The sequence below is a fragment of the Anomaloglossus baeobatrachus genome, chromosome 11 (assembly GCF_048569485.1).
Source record: "Anomaloglossus baeobatrachus isolate aAnoBae1 chromosome 11, aAnoBae1.hap1, whole genome shotgun sequence".
Lineage (NCBI taxonomy): Eukaryota > Metazoa > Chordata > Amphibia > Anura > Aromobatidae > Anomaloglossus > Anomaloglossus baeobatrachus.
The window spans coordinates 122,709,810-122,737,637 of NC_134363.1; the positions used below are offsets into that span (position 1 = coordinate 122,709,810).

Sequence of the window (27,828 nt, forward strand, 5' to 3'; positions counted from 1 at the left end):
GAGTTGTCAGACCCCGATCATTAGCTGGAGAGTTCTCTGAGAAATCTGGGCCCAGACCTGGATACTTTTGAAACTGAATGGATGCAGCCTTTTACAGTCTGGGTCCGCCCATTACTAGCAGTTGATCAAGCTTATTCATTGTTTTTGTCTCATTGTATCAGCCATAAAAAAAAAAAAGAAACCAACGCATGAGTCCTCAATTGTATGATAAATACTGTAAACAAAGACATAATAGATAACAAAAAAAGGAGTTTATTGGAAGATATTACAGGATTTATGACAACCATAAAGAATCACATATACAAACTCAACTCCTAAGAAGCACTCATTCTAAATGGGAAGGTTACAGTAACAGCTAACAATCGTCATCTAGAAGTACCTTAGGTTCTATTAATTTCAGACACACAAAAAACTAAGTAACATGCGTAACACGTGTTGAAGAGCGATGCATGTTACACACAACACTGATAGACATATACAAAAACAGTTGTAAGACTGATCTTTTTTTCCCACAAGACATAAAAAAAATAAAAATAAGCGAAAAACAGTAAAGACTTTGCATATATAATATTTGGTTTCAATGTCTTCATTGTAACTGGGTACAGTAACATATTAGACTGCTTCAAAAGCAGGAAAAGAAAAATCAGAAAACGGGAATTTTAAAGAATTAGATCTTAACTTGCATTGATCTTAATATTTTAAAATTGCTTTAATTTAGACTTCAAATTTTGCTTTCAAATGTATGATAAATCGTTCTTGAAAAATGCTAGACGAAAATGTAAAATGAGCAGTAATTAAGTGACCCTGACGAAATGTATGGATATCAAATGAGCAATAGACAATACTGCGGATTGCTTAAAAATTAACAAAATCATTTGTAAAAATCCATTTTTAATGAAAACGTCAAGATAAATGAGGCATTTCTTTTATGCAGTAGTGATAAAATGTTAAAAACAGAAAAGGTCTCACTACCTGCCCAATGTGACATTTTGAAAGAGAAGTATATAGTTAAATGTATTATGGTAGCGTAAAGGGGTGGTTTTAAGGCATCCCCTTTTAACAACATGGGCTAGCGATCGGCAGGGAACCATTCTATGACATCTAAAATCCTTTATAGGATATGATTAGGAGTTGTCAACACCCGTAACGAGGCCTGTGTGTAAAATGATGCAAAACTCTGCCGATATCATATCCAATGTAACAGTCGACATCTTAAGATTACTAAGATAAAATGAGTCATCGGATGAATAACTGGTTGTCATACTTTCTCATATTTTTTTTCTCTCCTAAGTTCAACACATTTTTACTGTTTGGAGATCAGATATACTTATGCAGATTGGGGAAAACAATACGAATAGGCAATTAAAAAAATCTTACCTATCGATCCAGTGGATCATGCTATAAAGAATATCCCTTTGGAATCAGAAATTAAAAATCTGAGGTCTACAGTCGATTCTACTGGGAAAGGCCTCCATTTTAGTGTTTAACACCCGTTTCAGATCGATTAATCTTAAACAGATTCTGTCAGCAGGATTTCAGCTTGCACAACTATTTGTAAGCATGGTTGGGTCTTTTTGATTTGTGGGACGCAGTTGCGACGCTCTTAAGAATGGGTGAGCATTTGACTTAAGGCTTGATTCACTTTTACAGTTTTTTTTTACTCTATTTATGAGGGCCTGTTGTATATACCCATGTCTGTGATAAACTTATGAGCGTGCTTCTCTGCCCCACTTATCTTTGGGTGTTTCCCCTCTATAGCACTACTTTTATCTGTATGTTCTATTAATACATGCTTTTAAACTTGTGTGATTTTCTTGCATCAATAAATACATTTCTCATTTTTGCCTTATAAAACTCCTGTCTTTTCTGGTTTCATTTTTTATTTGTAAGCATGTAGCTCTTGCAAAGACAACTAAATAAAATATCTTCAACTAGCCACTCCATTCCTCTGCTACCGAGAAATCACTGGATGAATCAATATGCAAATGAAGCTAAAGTGCTTTCAGCTTGTGGAAGCACTTCACAACCTTCTGTTCTCCCAGGCTATATTTCCCATTCAGTGCCGCCTTCTGCTGCTTGACTGAAAGCTCCTTTTGCTTGAAGTCAGACTGCAAAAAAGTTGTCAATCAAGCTCTAGGTGAGGGGATTAGAGCTGGGAAGAGCAGAGGTTTGGGAAGGGCTTTCACATGCAATAGAAACTTTAGTCTAATTTGCATATTGATTCAAATGGTAATATTTTGGTAACAAAGGAAAGGACTGGCTAGTTGAAGATAAGGACTTGTTTTTTTAAGCGCTACATGCATACAAACAGTTTGGGATAGGGGTCAAATCCTGCTGACAGATTCCCTTTAGGTAAATTTGGCATTTATGACATTGAACAGTAAATGTAACATTCGAAAAGAAATGACCCTTGGTGTAAATCTATAGTGAATGGTTTGAATACAATTAATAGAATTCAGCATTTGACAGCAGCACTGGCGAGTAATCCTAAATGCAAAAGTGCATCTTAATAGGTACACGGCTATTTCTCCCAACTTTCTCAGACATGAAGCATGTTTGGCCAAGTACATTTGTTTACAAGGCAAGAGAAGATGCCTCTTCCAGATACCTCTTTGGGAATATAAAATTGAGTAAGCTGCAATTCAACATGTCCGATTCTCTATATAACTCTGCATGAATCGGGACGCCCAACTGAAGTCGGCAGGTGAAGTCAAAATTTCCTTTAACGGGAAGGCACCAGCACTACAGAAAACCAATTTCACATCTGCAATACAGTGGTAAAAAGGATGCAACTTCAAACAAGATTAAATGAAAATAGCCAACCCTATTCTACGTATGCAAGGAAATGTACATAAAACACTATAACACGCCTCATTAAAGAATGAGGGAAGCCTGAAACCTTCAGTACAGGAATTATGTAAATGCTGATATCAGTCAAGTATATGGATGTAAATACCTCTGGAGGGTCTGAGCACTAGTAGTGATAAAGGGGGCAGTGATTTACGCAACCATGGTCTAGGGCTATTCCCCAGCTACCTCTCTGTGATGTACTGATCTAAGGGCACAGGCACATGGCCGTGATGCAAAAGTGGCAATATGGTGCGCTTGCACTACTATGAGAAAACAATATAATTCTGATGTTATACAAATAAATTGAGTAAGGTTTCCACACATATTGGTAAAAAAAAGTGCCTCACGGAGGAACAATATGAAGGCACACAGAGTGCCTAAGAGTCATAAATACTGACCCATAGGAACTCTGTAAGCCATGTTAGCGTCTGGGCAAACAACTTTCCTGAAGTTGAGTTCAATCATGTAGTGTTTGGACCAAAAAATGGCTGACAACAGGGAATAAATAATTTTATGGACACATCTGCTTTAAGAGGTTATAGGTGATAATTTGCTGATTGGAGAGGTCTCATTGCTGGGACTTGCATCAATCTAGAGATTGGGGATCTTTCCTCCCCAACAAGAATCTTTTATCCCAGTTACCGAATGGCATAGCAGGTTGGACGATTGACTGCCGCTACATTCATTCACAATGGGGTTTGCCAGAAAAAGCTGATAGTGGCACTCAGCAGTCCAATAGGGAATAAATAGAGCGCATGACGAGCATGCGCAATGCTGCTCCATTTTAACAAGGATATAAGTGCTATGGTTCTGCCAATCGGTGCAAATGCAAGTGGTCAAATCTCTCAACCAACAAGTTATGACCTATCTCATGAATAGATAACTTGGAAAACCCCTTTAAAGTTTGGGGTCCTTATTAATCCCATTGGTCTTCATGCTATGAAGGTAACACCACATTTTAGCCTCTAACAAACACCTAAGTATTTGTTTCTACTTTTATTTAGACCCGTGAATTTGTACGATCTACGGTTAAAGTAATTGAATTCGCAATCTAAACACTGGCTTGGAGATCCTGGGGCACATCTGATAAATTGCCATAATATGGCAGGGCAATGTTACAGAAAGTAATACCTTACCTTTAACAGGTGGATAAAACTGAACTGAGAGCTCAGCACGTTTCTTCAGTGTTTACACAGTTTGCCAAAAGTTTTTCCCAAGCATCTAAGAGTCAATCATATAAGACAACTGGCATGGGAAGTGGCATGCCAAGTGTAACACAATCATTTTCACTCACACAGAAATAAGAAAAAACATTGATATTACATCCCAGGCTTCTGAACAGACATACAATTTAACTTAAGATAGAGGTTCACTTACTTAAATTGAGTAGAAAGAACCAGGAAGAAATGGATATTGTTGTAACAAAAAGAAAATGATACAATAAAAAAGTAATAAAAACAGTAACAAAGGTCAAATTAAAACTCAGTGTAAAGTTTTCACGACAGTGCAGCCACCACGATCTATCTACATGACTCACACAACTCATTGTCGCTGCAATCACTTTTTGCAAGTAAAGCTTTATTTTTTTTTATTTTTTGTTATTTTACCGTCTTTTTTTGTGTTTTGTTTTTAGAAGACGTGCAGCCTACATTACCTATAAAAAAAAAAAAAAAACTTCTATCCCTACCCTCTAAAGCCTGATGATTAATGGACCGAAGATGTTTCTCCCTTAACATACTTGAGCAATTCAGAAAAATTGGTAAATACCTAGAACAACAAACAGTTATGGCGGTAGAGCAGCTTTGAACAGTTATTCTGTTGAATCAAGAGGTTTCTAGAGAACGAACCATTGTGGATTTAAGACTGCATAGAGCAACAGAAACCACGTCAGTACAATCACGTGTGATGGTTAGACACACGTGTCCCTTAGGATCCGGATACAAACGTAGAGTCTTTTGTGCAAACATGAGTAACTTTTTACACGCTTGAGTACAAAAGAAAATCTGAAAAATAACTTATATAACATTTATATTAAAGTTGTCATCACAAGGAGCATTAAGCAGAATTTCCCAAAAATGAAAAGTGAAAGGATCTAGACCATGTTGTGCTCCCATCTTGTGGCGCTACATTTATTGAGGAGGAGGTAAATAAAGAGGGTTGTCTTGTTTCAAAAATCCATTTCTAAACACCCTACTGGGGAATCTTAAGGACACTCTCCCCGTTCAGGTCTCTCATCTATTAGCCTAAGCAGCTACAAAGAAGGCTTGTCACTATCGAGCTCTTGAAACATGTACATTGCACAGTCTATTGAATGAAAAAGGATCTGTGTAATGCCTACTTTCACTGTAAACACACTGAAAACTTGAAACTGGGTTCCTTGATCTGTGGCGAAATGAGCAGTGGGTGCTGTAATATCAGCTTAGCAAAAATAGACTGTCTACAGTGGACAACTTTTCTGAAAACCATCTATATATACATGGTGCTAAATGGATCAGATGTGACCATTCAAAATCTAAAACCCGTTTTAAAATTCTTTGTAGCCATTGGTAGCAAAATGCTACATTCATTGCATGAATTCATTGCCATCTGAGGAAAACACATGTGACAACGAAAGGCTAGTCTGCTCTCTATGGATTAGGTGTATCCACAGAAAGATATCTCACTAAGAGCACTCAATACACTAAGCTCTGCTACCCTCCAAAAATAGGTTTCTTAATCATCCTCCTAAAATATAGCATGGACCAGCTCTTACAATGTGCTGTTTGGGGGAAAGCGGGAAGTATGGGCAACTCTCACTTTCCTTTGTTATGGCTTGTGCAGAAGAATCCCCCTGATCAGGACTTTCACAGAGATGAAATGATATTTTCCCCAAAACCTTGCAATTGTCATCGGAGACAGAAGAAATCAGAAAATACCAGCAGTTTTCTCCAAAACTATCCAGAACGTGAGGCATCACAAAGAGAAAATCCAAACTCTAAAAAGGAACCTTCTATAATAATCCTGGATTTCAATAAGTTGGCACCCAAGTCCTGCGCACTGAGGGAATTTTCTCGTAATATGAACTAATGATCTATACAAACTAATGTGATTTGTGCATGATCAATCCCTCTGAGGCCCATTATCAGTTGAATGATGGGTCACCAGAACTCCAGCAATTCCTTAGCCCCAATAAGTGTTACATAGGAGGAGTATCAAGTTTACACATGCTGCTGTGCTTAAGGCTATGTGCGCACTAGGCAGTTTTACCCGTGGATTTACCCGCGGTTTTGCTGCGGAAATGTCTTGAGAAATCTTTGAAATCTTTCTGCAGACATTTCCCAGCAAAACCTATGGGAAAAAAAAATAGCTACGCGCACGCTGCGTTTTCTTCTCAAGAAAATTCTTTGTGAAGATTTTCTAGAGAAAATTTCTTGAGTAAGGCTATGTGCGCACAGTGCGTTTTTCGCTGCGTTTTTGGCCTCAAAACTGCAGGACTTTGCTTCCCCAGCAAAGTCTATGAGTTTTCATTTTTGCTGTCCGCACACATCTGTTTTTTTTACCTGCGTTTTTGAGTTTAAAAAAAAAAAAAGGACATGTCAGTTCTTTCCTGCGTTTTCCCCCCATGCAATGCATTGGAAAAACGCAGCAAAACGCAGAGATCAAAAACGCACCAAATCGCGGCAAAAACGCATGCGTTTTTTCGACGGAGGTGCGTTTTTGTGCGTTTTTAGTGGCCAAAAACGCACAAAAAACGCAGCGTTAAAAAGACGCAGTGTGCGAACCTAGCCAAAATGTGCATGTCACTTCTTTTCCGCAGGTAACTGCGGTATACCCCCGGAATTTCACTCCATTCACTGTAATGTAATCGCGAAATTCCGGGAGTATACCGCAGGTAGCAAATGATGTGCGGTATACCCCCGGTATAGCCGCGATTTACCTGCGGTAATGTTCATCGCTGCCTGCGGTTTTGCAGGGAGGAATGTCATTATGCCAGGAAGAGGAAGCGGAGCAGAGTAAACACACACGTCACACTCACTGGACGCTGCACAGAAGCGCTTCCGTGTGACGTCCGGCGCGTGCCCGTGCAGTCTGTGTCCCGCTCTGGCCCCGCCGCTGCCTGCCCTGCAGTGTGTCAGTGTCTGCCCGCAGTGTCAGCTGCTTGTCACGCTGCAGCGCAGGCAGACACTGACACACAGCAGTGCGTGCAGCCGCGGGGATGACGGGCACTGCTGTCAGGAGGTGAGATGAGATCATTACCTGCTGTGACAATCTCCTGCCTCCTGACGTCACCGCGGTCACTGCTGTCTATGCCCGTCTCGCGAGCGGCCAGAGACTGTCACTAGCGGTGACGTCACGGGCTCTCGTGATACTGCTGACAACGCTGCGGGCATAGAAGGCAGTGACAGCGCTGATGGCAGGACTGCAGGAGATGATCACAGCAGGTAATGATCTCATCTATCCTCCTGACAGCAGCACTTGTCATGCCCTGCAGTGACCTGGGCTGACCCATTGATGTTAGCTCAGGTCACTGCATTGGTCTCCCAGCCAATGGGGAACATTCTGTTCTTCATGGACTGGGACAGGGACTATGGTATGGATCGCCGTGGGACCCCCCCCCCCCCCTTATTGGATTACGCCGGACCAGGATTTGATTGTTCTTGTCAATAAATTGGTGAAAGAGGGAATGTGGGGAGTGTTTTTTCTCAAATAAAACTTTTTTGTTGTCTATTTTATATTTCTTACTGACTGGGTTGGTGATGTCGGGTATCTGATAGATGCCTAACATCACGAACCCCAGGGCTTGATGCCAGGTGACATTACACATCTGGCATCAACCCCATATATTACCCCGTTTGCCACCGCACCAGGGCAACGGGATGAGTTGGGGCGAAGCGCCAGGATTGGCACGTCTAATGGATGCGCCACTTCTGGGGCGGCTGCAGCCTGCTATTTTTAGGCTGGGGAGTGTCCAATAACAGTGGACCTCCCTAGTCTGAGAATATCAGACCCCAGCTGTCCGCTTTACCTTGGCTGGTGATCCAATTTGGGGGGGACCCCACGTTTTTTGTTTTAAATTATTTATTTAATGTAAAATAACAGCGTGGGGTGCCCTCTGTTTTGGATTACCAGCCAAGGTGAAGCTGCCAGCTGTGGTTTGCAGGCTGCAGCCGTCTGCTTTACCCTAGCTGGCTACAAAAATAGGGGGACCCCACGTCATTTTTTTTTAAAATTTATTTATTTATTTTTTGGCTAAATACAAGGCTAGGCACCCTTTAGTGCCACATGAAAGTCACTAAAGGGTGCCAGCTTAGAATATGCAGGGGGGTGGGACATTATATAGGTCTTTCTCATCCATCTATCTATCTATTCATCTATCCATCTTTCCCTCTATCCATTATCTATCTATTATCTATGTTATTTATTTCTGTTCAGCATAAAAAAACCGCAGGGAGCAACTTGCTGAAAAACTGCGGCAAAAACGCATGTGTTCTTCCCGCGGATTTGGTGCGGTTTTTTACCGCATGTGCTGTAATCTTCAACTCCCAGAAGTTTCTCAAGAAATTTTCTTGAGAAAAATCACTTTTCTAGTGCGCACATAGCCTAATAATTCAACTCATTCCTGTTCAAGTAAATGGTACTGGCCTGGAGTACAAGGATTACACATATGTACAAGCCATAATGTCTGAATAAATACTTTCTAAAGCACTGCAACCTCTTTGATCTTCTAATCTGTTGGATTCAGAAGGAAGTATCACAGATACAGTTGTGGCCGACACAAACTGTGGTTTTCACAAAGTTTGCCGCATCAGTATAATAGTGGCCATTTGCATTAACTAAACTTTTAGGAAGAGATTACATAATTTACAAAAAATTGTAAATTCAAAAAATGCTATGAAAATTAACTTCATAAAATCCTCATTTCCTTTGACCTGCTTACAATATTTCAGTGATATTTTCACTAGCTCACAAGATAGTGCTAACGAGGGAAAGGCAGCTGATATCATTGAATTGTCATAACAGAGTGATAAGAGCAGACCGGTTGCTATAAAATGCAAGTGGTGCCATTATCTTACTTTGTTAACCATGGCCACCTGCAAGGAAACGTGCAGTCATTACTGCTAAGCAACAAAAGGGCTTGATAGGCAAGGACATTGCTGCTTGTGAGACTACTCCTAAATCGACCATATATCTGATCATCAAGAACTTTAAAGTTCAATTGATGTGAATAAGGCTTCAGGGCCCCCAAAAAAGTTTAACAATTGTTAAGGCCATCTTTGAAGGAGGATTCAGCTACGAGATTGGTACACCAGTGCAGAGCTTGCTGAAGAATGACAGCAGGCAGATGTCGGTGCATCTGCAAGAACAGTGAAGCAAAGGATCTTGAATGCAGTTGTGGAGTCAAAAGGGACGGCAATAAAGTCACTTTATCCCTAGACAAACATCAAGGGCCTAGAAACATTCTGCAGGAAGAACAGGAATTGAACTGCAGAAGACTGGTATAAAGTAATTTTTTTCTGACAAAGCCACCGTCAAACTGTTTGGGACATTAACCCCTTAACAACCACGGGCAGTAAAATTACATCCCTGCGGTCATAGTGTTAATCCCACCTGGCTGGAGCGGGCAACCAGGGGGATCCGCGCACGTCAGCTGATTTGTACAGCTGACGTGTGCCTAGCAGGCACAAGCAGAGCCACGATCTGCCCGTACCTGTTAATCCCTTAAATGGTGCTGTCAAAATGTGATTGACATTTTAGGTCCATGGCCAGGAAACTGCCCAGATCTCAATCTCATTGAGAAACTGTGGTCAATTTTGAAAAAAACGAGAGGACAAACAAAAACACGTAAATCATGAACAAGCACTCATTAGACAAGAATGTGCTGTCATGCGTCAGGATTTGGCCCAGAAGCTTATTCAGTTGCCAGGGCGAAAGGCAAAAGTCTTGAAAAATAAAGGAACACTGTAATTTTGGATTTTTTACAAAAACCGGATATACTTTTCAATGAAGGTTTAACAACTACAGAAATTCTTAGAATTACACTTCAGTAACCATACAAATATTTGACCAAAAGATCTAAGAAACTGCAAACTGTGAAAACCAAAATGTGTGTCAATCTCAAAACATTTGGCCCCAACTGTAGTTATGTTTATCCCCCAAAAAACATTTAACTAGTTAAAACTGAATGTTACTTGTTAAATATATAGCCCACATTATAAGGATAGATGAATAAATTTAAAGAGCCAAAAATGCAGAGCAAATCAAAGTCCTCACCAATTCTAAAAGGACCCAGTAGTATGACGTCAATTAAAGAAATTCACGCCGATTTAAACATTTCATGGTCTTCAATCCAGGAAATTGTAGTGTTAAATAAAAAAAAATAACCCCACAAAAAAATAAAAAATAATCACACCATTAAAACATGGAGGTTTACGTAACATTTTTCAACATTGCCTACATAGAAGCACAGATCAGGAGCACTACTGCACTATAACTTATGGCTGGAGGTTATAGAATACCGTAAAGCAGGATGTTTAGTGTATAAGGTCAGACCTGATGGAGCATTGTGCACCATAAGATAAACTATGTAATAAATAACAGAACAAAAAACATTTCCCAGAACCAAATCTAGAAGTTGCAGTCACTTGTTTTTCTTTTTAAGAAAAGAAGCAATCTTCTATTTCCCCAGGATCAAAAAACACGGTGACCATATTGAAAAGAAAAAAGAAAAAAAAGAATGTATCATTGAGGTTTTGTAGTTTGGAGGGTGAGGTTGGAGGAGGAGAATATACTGTTGTATATATACAGAAAGTCTGTTTGTTTTTTTTAAACCCCTGAAAAATTACTAGTGAAGAAATGGTCAAGATTTCCAGCCCTGACACTGAGCTCTATATAACTCAACTGTTATATACAAATTAGTTACAACATTTATATATATTTTCTTATAACATAAGGCTAGAAAAAACATTGGAACAAATGATTCGTATTTAAGAAATCTCTAAAATACTTCTCATGTTTTGAGGTACTTTTTTTGTTTTTTTTCATTTCGTATGTATCTTATCTTCTTAACATAGCACCTGTAAAAAAAAAAATTTACTAGTCCAAACAAACTAGATTAAACAGTAAAATTAGCCTGCGAGTCGACAACAAAAACTGTGTAGTGTGCATTTAAAAATAAGTAGACTTAGTGAATAGGAAAAAGTGATTCCCAGGCACTTTACGGTTATCCCGGCCGATCTTTCGTCAACGAGAACCTGATGTGAAATATTGGATTAGTTTATTAGGACCAGCTTGCCATCGATCTTCTTTTTCTTTTTCGAGTGGGTTTGCTCATGTGTTAAAAGGTTTATCTTTTGCGCAAAGCCTTTGCCGCAGGTGATGCACACAAAGGGCCGTTCGCCGGTGTGCAGCCTCTGGTGAGTAGTAAGATTTGCCTTCTGGCTGAAGCTCTTGCCACATTCCGGGCACTCAAAAGGCTTCTCCCCCGTGTGGATCCTCTCATGTCCAATAAGATTACTGTTATTCTGAAACCGTTTTCCGCAAAACCGACATACAAATCGCCTCTCCCTCGCAAACGTCTTATGTGTTTGCATGATTGGTCCACCGGGGATGACATTCTTCCCATACACAACGCACGTTAAAGACTTTGCTACAGACACATTTTTGATGGAGATGGAGTGAGGAAACTTGTTGTCCACCGGAAGTTTTAGACTGGACTCAACCCTCTGCTGGGGTCGAAATTGAACCATTGAGCCGTCGTACTGTTTCATTTTCATTTTGTGGGTTCCTTGATGAATCCTAAGATCGCTCACACGTAAAAATCGCTTTCCACATTCAGTGCAGTTGAAGGTCCTCTCAAGATCCCTGGAGATACCTGGCCTGTAATGCCTCTGAGAAAGGTCTTCTTTTTGACTCACTGGCCATCGGACTAATCTTTGGCAGTATCCACTGGTTTTCATGTTGTACTGAATTTTCACTTTGTTTTTTGAAGGGATATTTCTTAGGTTAAATTTTTCAGTGCTGCGTTGGCTCTCGATAATCAATTCATCATCTTTTTAGGGGGAGGAAGAGAGAGAATAAAAAAATATTTTAGATTGTGTCAATAAAGATACAATAGGTAGACATCTTCTCTTTGGAATTTGGATTGTTTTTCACGAATGGTTAAAGAATAAATATTAGATATATTGATATGCAGACTATCCAACAGTATTTTTACATACTGTATTTCTTTTAATAAACCTTTTAAACAAGTAATTAAAAAAACCACTATCACATTCAAAGCCGGTTTCCCATTACATTATATAATAGCACAATGCTAGGATATGACAATTTACTGACCGATTGAGGAGGCCTAAATGCTGTGATGTCCCCAGAGAACTTAGACCCCTCATCCTCTAAATGGGAAAGGGTCCCTCATGTCAAAACTTCTCTGACAGCAATGTAGGAACATATCCTAGTGATATATACCGTAACAGTCTATAGTGAGATTATGCTTTTTAGATCTTGTATTCATAACAAAGCACTTTTGTTTTCTCCTCTCCTTTCAATAAGCATTACCTTTTTAGATTTGTCCATCCACATAGCTGTGCCAGGGCATGTTTTTTTTTGTAACGCAAGCTGCACTTTTGAAAGACATCATTAATTTTACTACTTGAAATAGTGGAAAATTGGGGGTAAAAAAAAAAAGTGCAGCAAAATTACAGAACCCCACAATTATGCTGGTGTTCAATCTGCGGTAATATTGACCTGGCGGTATGATTCACCAGAATAGTTTGATTATAGCTGCAATACCAAACTTGCATAGATTTAGCTTTTTTTTGGTGGTTAAAAAAATAAAATTCAAAAAAATTTTTTGAAGAAAAAAAAAATTGCTTGTGTCACCATTTTCATTCATTTTTTTTTGGTCGAGGGAGCAGAGTCAGGGGCATTTTTTGTGTGGCAAGCTTAAATTTTTTTCTTGATACCAGTTTGGTGTACATACAATGTTTTGATTGCTTTCTATTGCATCTTTTTGTGGTATCATAGTCAACTATAAAGCATAAATCTGGGGATTTATTTTCCTTCCTTACAGTGTTTATTGTTCAATTATTTATTTTGATTATATATCGATATATATATAGATATATATATATATATATATATATATATATATATATACACACACAGTCATATGAAAAAGTTTGGGCACCCCTATTAATGTTAACCTTTTTTCTTTATAACAATTTGGGTTTTTGCAACAGCTATTTCAGTTTCATATATCTAATAACTGATGGACTGAGTAATATTTCTGGATTGAAATGAGGTTTATTGTACTAACAGAAAAAGTGCAATCCGCATTTAAACAAAATTTGACCGGTGCAAAAGTATGGGCACCTCAACATAAAAGTAACATTAATATTTTGTAGATCCTCCTATTGCAAAAATAACAGCCTCTAGTCGCTTCCTGTAGCTTTTAATGAGTTCCTGGATCCTGGATGAAGGTATATTTGACCATTCCGGTTTACAAAACAATTCCAGTTCAGTTAAGTTTGATGGTCGCCGAGCATGGACAGCACGCTTCAAATCATCCCACAGATTTTCAGTGATATTCAGGTCTGGGGACCGGGATGGCCATTCCAGAACATTGTAATTGTTCCTCTGCATGAATGCCTGAGTAGATTTGGAGCGGTGTTTTGGATCATTGTCTTGCTCAAATATCCATCCCCTGCGTAACTTCAACTTCGTCACTGATTCTTGCACATTATTGTCAAGAATCTGCTGATACTGAGTTGAATCCATGCGACCCTCAACTTTAACAAGATTTCCGGTGCTGGTATTGGCCACACAGCCACAAAGCATGATGGAACCTACACCAAATTTTACTGTGGGTAGCAGTGTGGAATGCCGTGTTTTTTGCCTCCATGCATAACGCCTTTTTGTATGACCAAACAACTCAATCTATGTTTCATCAGTCCACAGGACCGTCTTCCAAAATGTAACTGGCTTGTCCAAATGTGCTTTTGCATACCTCAGGCGCATCACTCTCCCATACAGCTTCTCCTTGTGCAACGTGCGCTGTATTGTTGACCGATGCACATTGACACCATCTGCAGCAAGATGATGATGCAGGTCTTTGGAGGTAGTCTGTGAATTGTCTTTGACTGTTCTCACCATTCTTCTTCTCTGCCTTTCTCATATTTTTATTGGCCTGCCACTTCTGGGCTTAATAAGAACTGTACCTGTGTTCTTCCATTTCCTTACTATGTTCCTCACAGTGGAAACTGACAGTTTAAATCTCTGAGACAACTTTTTGTATCCTTCCCCTGAACAACTATGTTGAATAATCTTTGTTTTCAGATCATTTGAGGGTTGTTTTGAGGAGTCCATGATGCCACTCTTCATAGAAGATTCAAATAGGAGAACAACTTGCAAGTGGCCACCTTAAATACCTTTTCTCATGATTGGATACACCTGCCTATGAAGTTCAAAGCTCAATGAGGTTACAAAACCAATTTAGGGCTTTAGTAAGTTAGTAAAAAGTAGTTAGGAGTGTTCAAATCAAGAAATTGATAAGGGTGCCCATACTTTTGCACCAGTCAAATTTTGTTTAAATGCGGATTGCACATTTTCAGTTAGTACAATAAACCTCATTTCAATCCAGAAATATTACTCAGTCCATCAGTTATTAGATATATGAAACTGAAATAGCTGTTGCAAAAACCCAAATTGTTATAAGGAAAAAAGGTTAACATTAATAGGGGTGCCCAAACTTTTTCATATATATATATACACACACACACACACACACACACACACACACATATATATACACAGTGTGTCCGCCGCCATTAACTTGAGAGCGGCGGCAGCTATAGGCATAGAAGTGGTGGCCAGGTATAGTAAAGTAGCCATGCACTACGCAATGAAGCCACCTATAGTTTAAACACAGATGAGTCGCGCTGGAGAGAACAGCGTGACAGAGGTCTGTTGGGCAACCCTTTGAACAATCCCATTTACTGTACAGTATTGTACTATTAGCAGTCTATAGTATTTCGTCAGGTATGAGATTGCACACTTATTTGCATAATAGGGTAATTCCCCGTTTTATACGTTCTAATCATAGCATTTCTGTATGCAAGATGTCGATTCGTATTGAATTCATGATGCCCTACAACTTTGAAATTCACTTTTTTTTCTCTATCTCGTTCCGTTTTCGAGATAAAAAAAAATCTAACTCCGTAGTTTTCCACCAGGTGGCGCTATAGGTGGTTTCATTGTGTAGCGCATGGCTACTTTACTATACCTAGCTGCCACTTCTATGCCTATAGCTGCCGCCGTTCTCATGTTAATGGCGGTGGACAGGATATGGGTGGACACACTGTATATATATCTAAATATCTATCTATATCTATCTATCTATATATATGAAATTACAGACTAACAATCATTTTGATGCCAGCGAACGATAGGTTTAAAGTGCACTTGTCATTCTGCATGTGTACACATCACCTGCGCTTTCTATACATTTCAGGAATGCTTACTTTTTTTAATGTTATTTTTCATTTACTTAATATTTTTCCTCCCTTTACTCCTGCATAATGCCAGTGGTCCCAGTATTGCAAATGACTCAGCAACAATCCAGTAGGGTAATGGTCACCTGTACTGTGGCTTTGGGGAAAGGACAGAAAAAGTAATTACAGAGGTCACCGCTTATTGTGATACATGCAGTGTAGTTTGTCAGCGAATGACAGGTGCACTTTAAAAAGATGCCACACATCTGTGGGTCTTCTGTCTGCTGCACACAGGTAGTCATTTTGTGGCCTGAATAAACAGAGCTAGCCAATAATAAAAGTAGAATACAAAGCACATCATTTAAAGCACCACTACAGCTTTAAATGTAAATTCCCTGCCCCCTGTCTTATAGTCACCTGCCGCCATCTTTATCTTTTTCCAGCATCGCTCGGTTTGCGGCGATTTGTCACTGCCGTCTACTCCAGTGATTCATGGAGCATCGGAGGTTACAATTCAATACAAGTCTATGAGAGCCTCATTCTGGCCCTCATAGACTTCTACTGAGCCCTTGTGACGTAACTTCTGACTTCCGGACAGTCAGAAGTCACAGGCACAGAATGGTGCTGCGGTACCGGATTAGAGTCGAAAAAAGATCAAGCCGCCGGACGGCGAGAAAAAGGCCGGAGTCACACTTGCGAGTGACTTGCGTGAGTCTCGCAGCTGCATGTATTTCTATGTTTATTAACCAAAATTCCATAAATACCATTTTATGTGATCCAAGAAGGCACATGTTTACATGAGCCAAAAGGATATACGCACAAACTCCATATTATTCAGCAAAAACAGGAGGACAAGGAGTATAATATGCAAATATTTTTATTAGATTAAAGTTTTTTTTTTCTCCAAGTAATAAGGCCAATGTCCATAAATATGACACAAATTGGACATAAGGACAGTGAACAAATATAGTTCATAATAACAGCATGACATACAGTAGGTAGTATTAGGAGTTAAAGGTGGACAAAAATGCATGACATATAGCAAAAATAAAGTGCAAATGCATGTGCATAATTCCCCAAAATAGCACCAAAAACAGTATGGACAAAATTAGGGCAATGTTAATCCCATATTGTTCAATTGGTATTAATGCAACAACTGCGTATGCCCAATTCCATGCCAAGAGATGAAGAAATCCAGGACTGCACAGTGGATGAGTAAACAAACCACCTCCCGCTACAATAAGAAACCCCAACATACGTTTCGCTTTCTTATCGAATTGCCGTGTGAAATAAACAGCTTTCTCAGGGGATATATGTTTTTGCTGCTATTTTTGTTATATGTCATGCATTTTTGTCCACTTTTAACCCCTAATACTACCTATGTCATGCTGTTATTATGAACTATACATGTTCACTGTCCTTATATCCCATTTGTGTCATATTTATGGACATTGTCCTTATTGGAGAATTTTTTTTTTAATTCTAATAAAAAAGAGAATTTTGTTTACTTACCGTAAATTCTTTTTCTTATAGTTCCGTATTGGGAGACCCAGACATTGGGTGTATAGCTTCTGCCTCCGGAGGACACACAAAGTACTACACTCAAAAGTGTAGCTCCTCCCTCTGAGCTTATACACCCCCTGGAGAAACAGATCTAGCCAGTTTAGTGCAAAAGCTGAAGGAGAATAGCCACCCACAAGTAAAAACAGAGCAAGAACCGGAACAACCGGAGCCTCTGTCTAAGACAACAGCCGGTGATAACACGCGGAACAAGAAACTGCCAACAGGCAACAGGGAGGGTGCTGGGTCTCCCAATACGGAACTATAAGAAAAAGACTTTACGGTAAGTAAACAAAATTCTCTTTTTCTTTATCGTTCCTATGGGAGACCCAGACATTGGGACGTCTCAAAGCAGTCCATGGGTGGGAATAAACAGAAAAACTGAGAAGTAGGCGGAGCCTAACTTCACAAGTGGGCGACAGCCGCCTGAAGGATGCGTCTGCCCAAGCTCGCATCTGCCGAAGCATGAGCATGCACTTGGTAGTGCTTTGAAAAGGTATGCAGGCTAGTCCAAGTGGCAGCCTGACAGACCTGCTGAGCCGTAGCCTGGTGCCTAAAAGCCCAAGAGGCACCGACAGCTCTGGTCGAGTGTGCCTTGATCCCCGGCGGGGGAGGCAACTGAGAACACTGGTAGGCATCCGAAATGGTCGACCTAATCCAACGGGCTAAGGTCGGCTTAGAAGCAGAGAGGCCCTTACGCCGACCTGTGGCTAGCACAAAAAGAGAGGTGCACCGCCTAAGAGCAGCGGTACGAGATACATAGATCCGGAGCGCCCGCACCAGATCCAGAGTATGCAACGCTTTCTCAAAGCGATGAACAGGAGCCGGACAAAACGAAGGTAGGGTAATGTCCTGGTTAAGGTGGAAAGGAGAAACCACCTTAGGGAGAAAGTCCGGAGTCGGACGGAGAACCACCTTGTCTTGATGAAAAACCAAAAAAGGTGACTCCGAAGAGAGCGCAGCCAAATCAGAGACACTACTGAGGGAAGTTATGGCCACTAGAAAGACCACTTTCTGTGAAAGACGAGACAAAGAAACCTCCCTAAGAGGCTCAAAGGGGGGTTTCTGAAAAACCGTGAGAACCAAATTGAGGTCCCAGGGATCCAAGGGCCGCCGGTAAGGCGGAATGATGTGAGACGCACCTTGCATGAAGGTGCGGACCTGAGCCAGCCGGGCGATACGCCGCTGGAACAGCACTGACAGAGCCGAGACTTGTCCCTTGAGAGAGTTGAGGGACAGTCCCAGCTGCAGACCGGACTGTAGAAAAGACAGAAGGGTCGGCAAGGAAAAAGGCCAAGGAGGATGGCCGGAAGAGCGACACCAGGACAGGAAAATTTTCCAAGTCCTGTGATAGATCTTGGCAGAGGAAGACTTACGGGCCCGAGTCATAGTGGAGATGACTTCAGGGGGGATACCAGAAGCAGTCAAGATCCAGGACTCAAGAGCCACGCCGTCAATCTGAGAGCCGCAGAATTCTGGCGGAAAAACGGACCTTGTGAGAGAAGGTCTGGACGGTCCGGAAGATGCCACGGCACCTCTACGGACAGATGGAGCAGGTCTGGATACCAAGCTCGTCTGGGCCAGTCCGGAGCAATGAGGATGACTCGACGGCCCTCCATTCTGATCTTGCGCAGAACTCTGGGCAAGAGAGCTAGAGGGGGAAACACGTAGGACAGACGAAACTGGGACCAGTCTTGAACCAGAGCGTCCGCGGCGAAGGCCTGAGGATCGTGGGAGCGAGCCACGTAAACCGGAACCTTGTTGTTGTGACGGGATGCCATTAGATCCACGTCCGGAGTGCCCCACTTGCGGCAGATTGACTAAAACACTGCCGGATGCAGGGACCACTCGCCACTGTCCACGGTTTGACGGCTGAGATAATCTGCCTCCCAGTTTTCCACGCCTGGGATGTGGACTGCGGATATGGTGGACTTGGATTCCTCCGTCCATTGAAGGATGCGTTGTACCTCCAACATTGCCAGGCGACTGCGTGTCCCGCCTTGGTGATTGATGTAGGCAACCGCTGTCGCGTTGTCTGACTGGACTCGGATGTGCTTGCCCGCCAATAGGTGGTGAAAAGCTAGGAGAGCCAGAAGCACGGCTGTGGTTTCCAGCACATTGATCGAGAGGGCTGACTCGGACGGAGTCCAAGTGCCCTGTGCTCGGCGGTGGAGACATACCGCTCCCCAGCCGGATAGACTGGCATCCGTGGTGAGAATCACCCAGGATGGGGCCAGGAACCCCGGGACAGAGAGAGGGGCCGAAGCCACCACTGAAGAGAGCTCAGAGCCTCAGAGCCACTAACCTGTGCAAGGAGGAAGGCCGCTTGTCCCAACAGCGGAGAATGTCCAGCTGCAGTGGACGCAGATGGAACTGGGCAAAGGGAACAGCCTCCATTGACGCCACCATCTGACCCAGCACCTGCATCAGGTGCCTGATGGAATAACGGCGGGGCCTCAGCAGAGAGCGCACCGCCAGTTGGAGGGACTGCTGTTTGATTAAGGGCAACTTCACAAGTGCCGGCAGAGTCTCGAACTGCATCCCTAGGTACGTGAGCCTCTGGGTCGGAGTCAGAGTGGATTTGGGCTGATTGACAAGCCACCCGAATTAGGCTAGAGTGGCGAGAGTGAGCGAGACACTCCGCTGACAGTCTGCGCTGGATGAGGCCTTGACTAGAAGGTCGTCCAGGTAAGGAATCACTGCCAACCCCTGGAGGTGCAGAACCGCAACCACTGCTGCCATGACCTTGGTGAATACCCGAGGGGCCGTGGCTAACCCGAAGGGGAGAGCCACGAATTGGAAATGTTCCTCTCCGATTGCAAAACGTAGCCAACGCTGGTGTGAAACTGCAATTGGCACATGCAGATAGGCATCTCTGATGTCGATGGATGCCAGGAAATCCCCTTGGGTCATTGAGGCAATGACTGACCGCAGAGACTCCATGCGAAAATGCCGCACCTGAACATGCTTGTTGAGAAGCTTGAGATCCAGGATGGGCCGGAAGGAACCGTCCTTTTTGGGGACTAGGAAGAGATTTGAGTAGAAACCTCTGAACCGTTCCCGGGCGGGAACCGGTACAATTACTCCGTTGGCCTGCAAGGATGCCACGGCCTGAGAGAAGGCGGCGGCCTTGGAGCAGGGGGGAGTTGACAGAAAAAATCTGTTTGGCGGGCTGGAAGAGAATTCTATCCTGTAGCCGTGGGAGATGATATCACGCACCCACTGATCGGAGACGTGTTGAAACCACATGTCGCCAAAGTGGGAGAGCCTGCCACTGACTAAGGACGTTGCTGGTGCGAACAGATAGTCAAGAGGAGGCTGCCTTAGTGGCAGCAGCTCCTGCGGACTTCTGTGGACGCGCTTTTGTGCGCCAGCTGGATTATTTGGTCCTTGGCTGAGTTAGTGGACGAGGCCGAGGGCTTAGAGGACGACCAGTTGGAGGAACGAAAGGAACGAAACCTCAACTGATTCCTACCCTGGACAGGTTTCCTGGGTTTGGTTTGTGGCATGGAAGTACTCTTCCCGCCAGTAGCCTCCTTAATAATTTCATCCAGTTGTTCACCGAACAGCCTGGACCCAGCAAAAGGGAGTCCAGCAAGGAACTTCTTCGAGGAAGCATCTGCCTTCCACTCTCGAAGCCACAGGATCCTGCGGATAGCGAGGGAATTAGCCGAAGCCACCGCAGTGCGGTGAGAAGCCTCCATCATGGCAGACATGGCATAGGATGAAAAAGCTGAAGCTTGGGAAGTTAAGGTAACCATTTCGGGCATAGATTCCTTGGTGAGGGAATGCATCTCCTCTAGAGAAGCAGAGATGGCTTTGAGAGCCCACACTGCTGCAAAAGTTGGGGAGAACGAGGCCCCTGCCGCCTCATATACAGATTTGGCCAGAAGGTCGACCTGGCGGTCAGTGGAATCCTTAAGAGAGGTGCCATCAGCCACCGACACAACGGTCCGGGCTGATAGCCTAGACACCGGAGGGTCTACCTTTGGTGAATGAGCCCACTCCTTGACCACCTCAGGTGGAAATGGAAACCGGTCATCAGAACCACGCTTTGGGAAGCGTTTGTCAGGACAGACCCTAGGCTTGGACACAGCTGCCTGAAAACTGGAGTGGTTAAAGAACACACTCTTTGTCCTCTTAGGCGAGGTAAACTGGTGCTTTTCTGCCAGAGAGGGTTGCTCCTCTGATACTGGCGGATTGAGACCCAGTACAGAATTAATGGACGCAATCAAATCACTAACATCTGAGTCACTTTCAGACAGATCAATGGGGCACATAGAGTTAGCCTCCGAGCCCCCTGTAAAGGAATCCTCCTCGTCCCGCGAGTCAGCGTCTGTAACAGAGCCGCGGGACGAGGAAGGAGAGGGAGCCCTGCGTCTCCATTTAGGAGGACGGGGTCTGGGACCAGATGAGGAATCCTCTGTGAGCTCCGCTGAGAGAGCCGTAGCAGCAGAGGCACCCTGTGAAGGGGGCTGATGCATGCTCAGCAAAGTCCTGGACAGCTGTTCCATGGAGTCGGCAAAAGACTGGGAGATAGACCTAGATAAGAATTCTACCCAAGCCGGGGGTTCAGCCACAGGAGCCGGAGCAGCCGGAGAGACCACTGGGGATGCGACTCCAGGCTGAGGCATCGTCAGGTTAGAGCAGGCATCACAATGTGGATAGGTGCTCGGTTCAGACAGTAGGAGCTTACATGCAGTGCATACTGAATACAGCTTTGGAGCCTTGCCTCGTGTGAGACATGCTGCTGAAGTGGGGGCTCTGCCAGAATGACCCCCAGAGAGTATATACAGAAGGTCCACAACCGGAGGTTGTGGCTTACCAGACCGCTGGAGCGGTTTGTGTGCCCTCCAGATCCCAAAGCCCGGACCCCCACTGCAGCCAGCGCTGATCGCAGGGAAGAACGCTGAGAAAATGGCGCCGGAGCGAAGAGAGGGGGCGGGACTCACTCTGAGAGCGGGATCTGGAGGGTCAAAGAGACCTACAGGGGAGGAGACATGTACTCAGTGAGGAGTGTCCCTCCCCTGTGCAGAACGGCCGCTGGGCGGGGCCACACTGTCCCTCTGCATGAATGACATGCGAGGGCAGTGAAACCGAAAGTAGGCCTCCGGCGAAGCCGGGGCCTAAATTTGAGCGGTGCGGCCGGCGCGCAGGCACCATCGGCGCGGTTCTCAGGCGACAGCCAGAGAACCCGCCGGAAATGTCACAAAAATCACTCAGCACACTCTCCCACCACAATAAAGTACAAGGGACCCCCATATATAAACGTCTCAGGTACTTAGCTTGCTGAGACGCAGGGTTCCAAGTCCCTGGGGGCGAGTTCTCCAGTCCAGCAGGATCCTGAAGGGCTGCGGATGGAGACCGGTCTCCTGCCAAGCATGGAGAACCGTGCTGGCTCCCACTTCAAGCCAGAGCCCAGGAGGGATGGTGAAGGAGCACGGCATGTAAGGCTCCAGCCTTGGAATCAACCTTAACAGCACCGCCGACACAGTGGGGTGAGAAGGGACATGCCGGGGGTCCAGGCTTGGACACGCTTAACTTCAAACTCTTTCCAAAAATGAAAAATCAGATGAGAATGCATGTGTGGATGTATGCCTCCTGAACACAAAGCGATAAACTGGCTAGATCTGGTTCTCCAAGGGGTGTATAAGCTGAGAGGGAGGAGCTACACTTTTGAGTGTAGTACTTTGTGTGTCCTCCGGAGGCAGAAGCTATACACCCAATGTCTGGGTCTCCCATAGGAACGATAAAGAAAATATTTGCATGGCATACTCCTTGTCGTCCTGTTTTTGATGTATTTCTATTTCTCCTGTCTGGGAGCGGCAGGCTGTGGCGAGTGATGTCGATGCAAGACCCGCTCGTGTGACTTTAGATTTAAAGCATCACTCCAGCGCTGATAAAAACAACAATGCTGCAGTAATGCTTTAGAAAAGCTGTCCTACATAACCCCTTTTCTACTTTAATCAACCAGGAATATTAAAGATCATTGCTACATATGAGAGCATCAAACTTCGCAGCTTGCTAGGAGGAGGAGCATGCAATTTTTCGATATAAAACAAGAATGAGCGCATTAGATTCAGTGAGTTTGCTCACTACGCTATTACCAATTCTCCATTTATCTAAAGGTAAGGTAGCTGTCCTACTCTGAAAACAAAGGCACAATCAAGAGATTACTGAAGTGAACAAATCCCAGACCTCCATTTTTGGAGAACTTACCTACTGTATAATTTATTACATCTCTTCCATCCAAACAAATATTTTCACTGTTGGATGGCGGCTCTTTTGATTTCATTCTTAATGTGACAGGTTCAATGCTGGGAAATTCTACATAGAGAAAAATAAATTTCTAGTGAAAATCTTGGGTATTAATGGTATTGTCATAGGATGTGCATGTATACATTGCCAGAGGAGCACTGCAAGGTCTAGAAGTCTCTTCACAATGGCTTCATACTCTCCAAAAGGAAAAGGTTACCTCTTTGATCCTTTGTCAGAGGCCTCTCATCCAGCCAAATCAGATCTTTTTTGCACTGATGAGGGGCAACAACCCAGAATACTTGTAGGCAAATACAGTGCTGGTTTGTTTTTTTCAGGCACCACTCCACCAGGGGGGGCAGTTTAAGCACTGCAGTGGTGACTTAAGCCAAGGTCCCTGACCCTATTCTTATACTAATCCTCTGGCATTTTTACCTTTTATCGGCGTCGCTCTCTGCCAGCTCCAGTGTTTCATGGACTGCGGCGGAGGTCACAACTCAATGCAAGTCTATGAGAACCTCATTCTCTCATAGACTTGCATTGAGCGCTTGTGGCATAAATTCTGACTCCCGGACAGTCAGAAGTTGCAGTCACAAGTTGGAACAGAGCAGCGCCAATAATAGTTGTAGATGCCGGAGGGTAAGTATAAGAAAGGGGGGCAGGGACCTTACATTAGAATAACCACTCCAGTGGTTAAAAAAAAAAAAAGCTTGCTTGAAGGCTGCTTGTGGCAAGGCTCATTAAAGGGAATCTGTCAGCAGGTTTTTGCTACCTCATCTTACAGCAACATAATACAGAAAAAGAGATTCGGAATCCAATGATGTAGCACTCAGATTACTGGGTGCTGCCATTCTGACAGTATCAAATAATTGAGTTTTAAGCATGCAGCGGAGCCTTTAGTTTAGGTAAACAATCGCTCACACAGATAAGAGAAGCACAGTTGCTTTTTGTTTTATAACCCTTACAGCATGCGGTCCTCAGCTTACATAGCAAAATCCTGCTGACAGCTTCCCTTTAAAGGGTCAATACTGACTTTTGGGAATGTTACCCCCCAGTAGGTGGAACCAAACTTCTAATCCTCCTCACACTCTACAATTCGCCACCGACCATATATTTTTTTTTAGTATAAGGAATGCACAAACCGTGAGAATGTACTGCTGTCTTCATCTCTGCACTCACCTTTCAAAATAACATTTTTTTCACAAATGTTGTAGGGTTTCTCAATTATGAACTTCTGTGGAACTGCAACCATACTTTTTTTATTGATGCCAGAGGTAGATGCTCTGTGTCCTTGTACTGGGAGAGAAGGACAATATCTTTTAATAAAGCAGATCAGTAACAATACTATTAACTGACTGTCCTGGCTAGCCTCAGCTACATGTCTACATAACAGATGTATGGCTACAGACACTGAATCTGTCACAATTTTACCAATATTGTGTGAGTCCCAAACACCGCACCCAAACACCGCATTCACCCATCAATCCACCAATGGAGACCTCTGAAAATATATATTACATGAGCAGCAATTATTGGGGTCTTCTCTGTTTTGAGAGGAGGTCTCTATGGATTACACTTGTTTTTCAGAAAATCCACCAAAGCTTGAAAGAGGAATTTGCAGAATAATTCAACATGTTCCCATGCTCCTCCTGATCATTTTTTGTGGTGTCACAGGCTGCCATAATACTAAAAGGGGCACTGCTATTAATGATTACCAAAGCCATGAAGAAGGGTACAATATTTAGGTAGGTGAAATGTCAAAATAACATCTACATGAATTCCAGGTTCTTAGATTCCCCACTTGAACATTGCCCAGTGTATCACACTACCTATGTAGGCTTGCCTTCTTACTATGGCTCCCTTCAGGTACCCTCTCAAGCCCCTTCAGGTAGGAAAGCCAAAGAGTTTATGCAGTGGTGTTTCACATCACTGAGCTGCCCCCCACATGGTGTCTCACTGTTATCTGTCTCCTCACGATGCAGATACTGGTGAAATCAATGATGAAACAGGGAGCTGATGGCTCCCTCTTCCATCATTGAACTTATACGTCTGAAAATGAAGATGGCGCAGTGACGAGTCAACACTAAATTGCGCCAGATGCCTCAGTACACATCAAAGACCAGAGCTGCAAAAGAATGGGGTGAAGTCGTTTTTGTTGTCTTTTTACATAATTCTGTGAGGGAATGGGGGGGGGGGTGGACATAATACTGTGTAAGGGGGCAGTATGAGCACATCATTCTGTATGGGGGCTGTGTGAGGACATAATTCTGTGTGGGGGAATGAGTGGGGACATCATTCTGAATTGGAGCATGTGTGGGGACATATTCTGCGTGGGGAGCTGTGTGGGGACATTCTGAATGGGGCGCTGAGTAAGGGAAAATAATACTCTGGAAGGGAGCTGTATGGGGACATCATTCTATGTAGGGGGCTGGGTGGGGACTACATTCTGCATGGGTGACATCAGTCTGCATGGGGGCAACATAATACTATGTAAAGGAGCTATGTGGAGACATCATTCATCATGGGGGGGGTTTGTGGGAACACTATGCAACAGGGCTGTGTGTGGTGGGTGTGATGACTGAATACTGTGTAAGGGGGCTGCATGGGGACAATACTGTAAAAATGACATTTTTGTGTACTCACCGTAAAATGTCTTCCTTGGAGCCTTTCATTGGGGAACACAGACAGTGGGTATTATGATGTCTCCAGGGAGGCGTGACACTAGATTCGAAAAAGTGTTAGCTCCTCCCCCCACAGCATATACCCTAGCTAGGCAGGAAACTAGCTCAGTTTGGTATAAAAGCAGTAGAAGAAGGACAACCAAAACCACGAGGGTGGGAGCTATGTCCCCCAATGAAAGGCTCCAAGGAAGACATTTCACGGTGAGTACACAAAGAAGGGAATTTTGTTTACTTACCGTAAATTCCTTTTCTTCTAGCTCCAATTGGGAGACCCAGACAATTGGGTGTATAGGCTATGCCTCCGGAGGCCGCACAAAGTATTACACTAAAAGTGTAAAGCCCCTCCCCTTCTGCCTATACACCCCCCGTGCTCCCACGGGCTCCTCAGTTTTGGTGCAAAAGCAAGAAGGAGGAAAAAAATTATAAACTGGTTTAAAGTAAATTCAATCCGAAGGAATATCGGAGAACTGAAACCATTCAACATGAACAACATGTGTACACAAAAAAACAGGGGCGGGTGCTGGGTCTCCCAATTGGAGCTAGAAGAAAAGGAATTTACGGTAAGTAAACAAAATTCCCTTCTTCTTTGTCGCTCCGTTGGGAGACCCAGACAATTGGGACGTCCAAAAGCAGTCCCTGGGTGGGTAAATAATACCTCATAATAGAGCCGTAACGGCTCCGTCCTACAGGTGGGCAACCGCCGCCTGAAGGACTCGCCTACCTAGGCTGGCATCCGCCGAAGCATAGGTATGCACCTGATAGTGTTTCGTGAAAGTGTGCAGGCTCGACCAGGTAGCCGCCTGACACACCTGCCGAGCCGTACCCTGGTGCCTCAAAGCCCAGGACGCACCCACGGCTCTGGTAGAATGGGCCTTCAGCCCTGAGGGAACCGGAAGCTCAGCAGAACGGTAAGCTTCGAGAATTGGTTCCTTGATCCACCGAGCCAGGGTTGATTTGGAAGCCTGTGACCCTTTACGCTGGCCAGCGACAAGGACAAAGAGTGCATCCGAACGGCGCAGGGGCGCCGTACGAGAAATGTAGAGTCTGAGTGCTCTCACCAGATCTAACAAGTGCAAATCCTTTTCACATTGGTGAATTGGATGAGGGCAAAAAGAGGGTAAGGAGATATCCTGATTGAGATGAAAAGGGGATACCACCTTAGGTAGAAATTCCGGAACCGGACGCAGAACCACCTTGTCCTGGTGAAACACCAGGAAAGGGGCTTTGCATGACAATGCTGCTAGCTCAGACACTCTCCGAAGTGAAGTGACTGCTACTAGGAAAACCACTTTCTGCGAAAGGCGTGCGAGAGAAATATCCCTCATTGGCTCGAACGGTGGTTTCTGAAGAACCATCAGCACCCTGTTCAGATCCCAGGGTTCCAACGGACGTTTGTAAGGAGGGACGATGTGACAAACCCCCTGCAGGAACGTGCGTACCTGTGGAAGTCTGGCCAAGTGCTTCTGAAAAAACACAGAGAGCGCAGAGACTTGTCCCTTAAGGGAGCCAAGCGACAAACCCTTTTCCAATCCTGACTGAAGAAAGGACAGAAAAGTGGGCAAGGCAAATGGCCAGGGAGAAAAACCCTGATCAGAGCACCATGACAGGAATATTTTCCACGTCCTGTGGTAGATCTTGGCGGACGTTGGTTTCCTAGCCTGTCTCATAGTGGCAATGACCTCTTGAGATAATCCTGAAGACGCTAAGATCCAGGACTCAATGGCCACACCGTCAGGTTGAGGGCCGCAGAATTCAGATGGAAAAAACGGCCCTTGAGACAGCAAGTCTGGTCGGTCTGGTAGTGCCCATGGTTGGCCGACCGTGAGATGCCACAGATCCGGGTACCACGACCTCTTCGGCCAGTCTGGAGCGACGAGGATGGCGCGGCGGCAGTCGGCCCTGATCTTGCGTAACACTCTGGGCAACAGTGCCAGCGGAGGAAACACATAAGGGAGTTGAAACTGCGACCAATCCTGAACTAAGGCGTCTGCCGCCAGAGCTCTGTGATCGTGAGA

The 27,828-nt window shown here is 43.9% G+C and overlaps 1 protein-coding gene across 1 annotated transcript in view; it reads right to left on the bottom strand.

Moving 5' to 3' along the window:
• Window positions 1-263: 263 nt before the first annotated feature.
• LOC142256667 (uncharacterized) overlaps window positions 264-27,828 on the bottom strand; it is a 143,859-nt gene continuing 116,294 nt past the window's right edge. The window contains exons 8-10 of the mRNA XM_075328487.1: window positions 24,312-24,428; window positions 23,097-23,204; window positions 264-11,878 (exon numbers count right to left, since the gene is read on the bottom strand). Of these exons, the coding sequence (XP_075184602.1) occupies window positions 11,100-11,878; window positions 23,097-23,204; window positions 24,312-24,428 (1,004 nt within the window). The 3' untranslated portion in view covers window positions 264-11,099. The remainder of the gene's footprint in view (window positions 11,879-23,096; window positions 23,205-24,311; window positions 24,429-27,828) is intronic.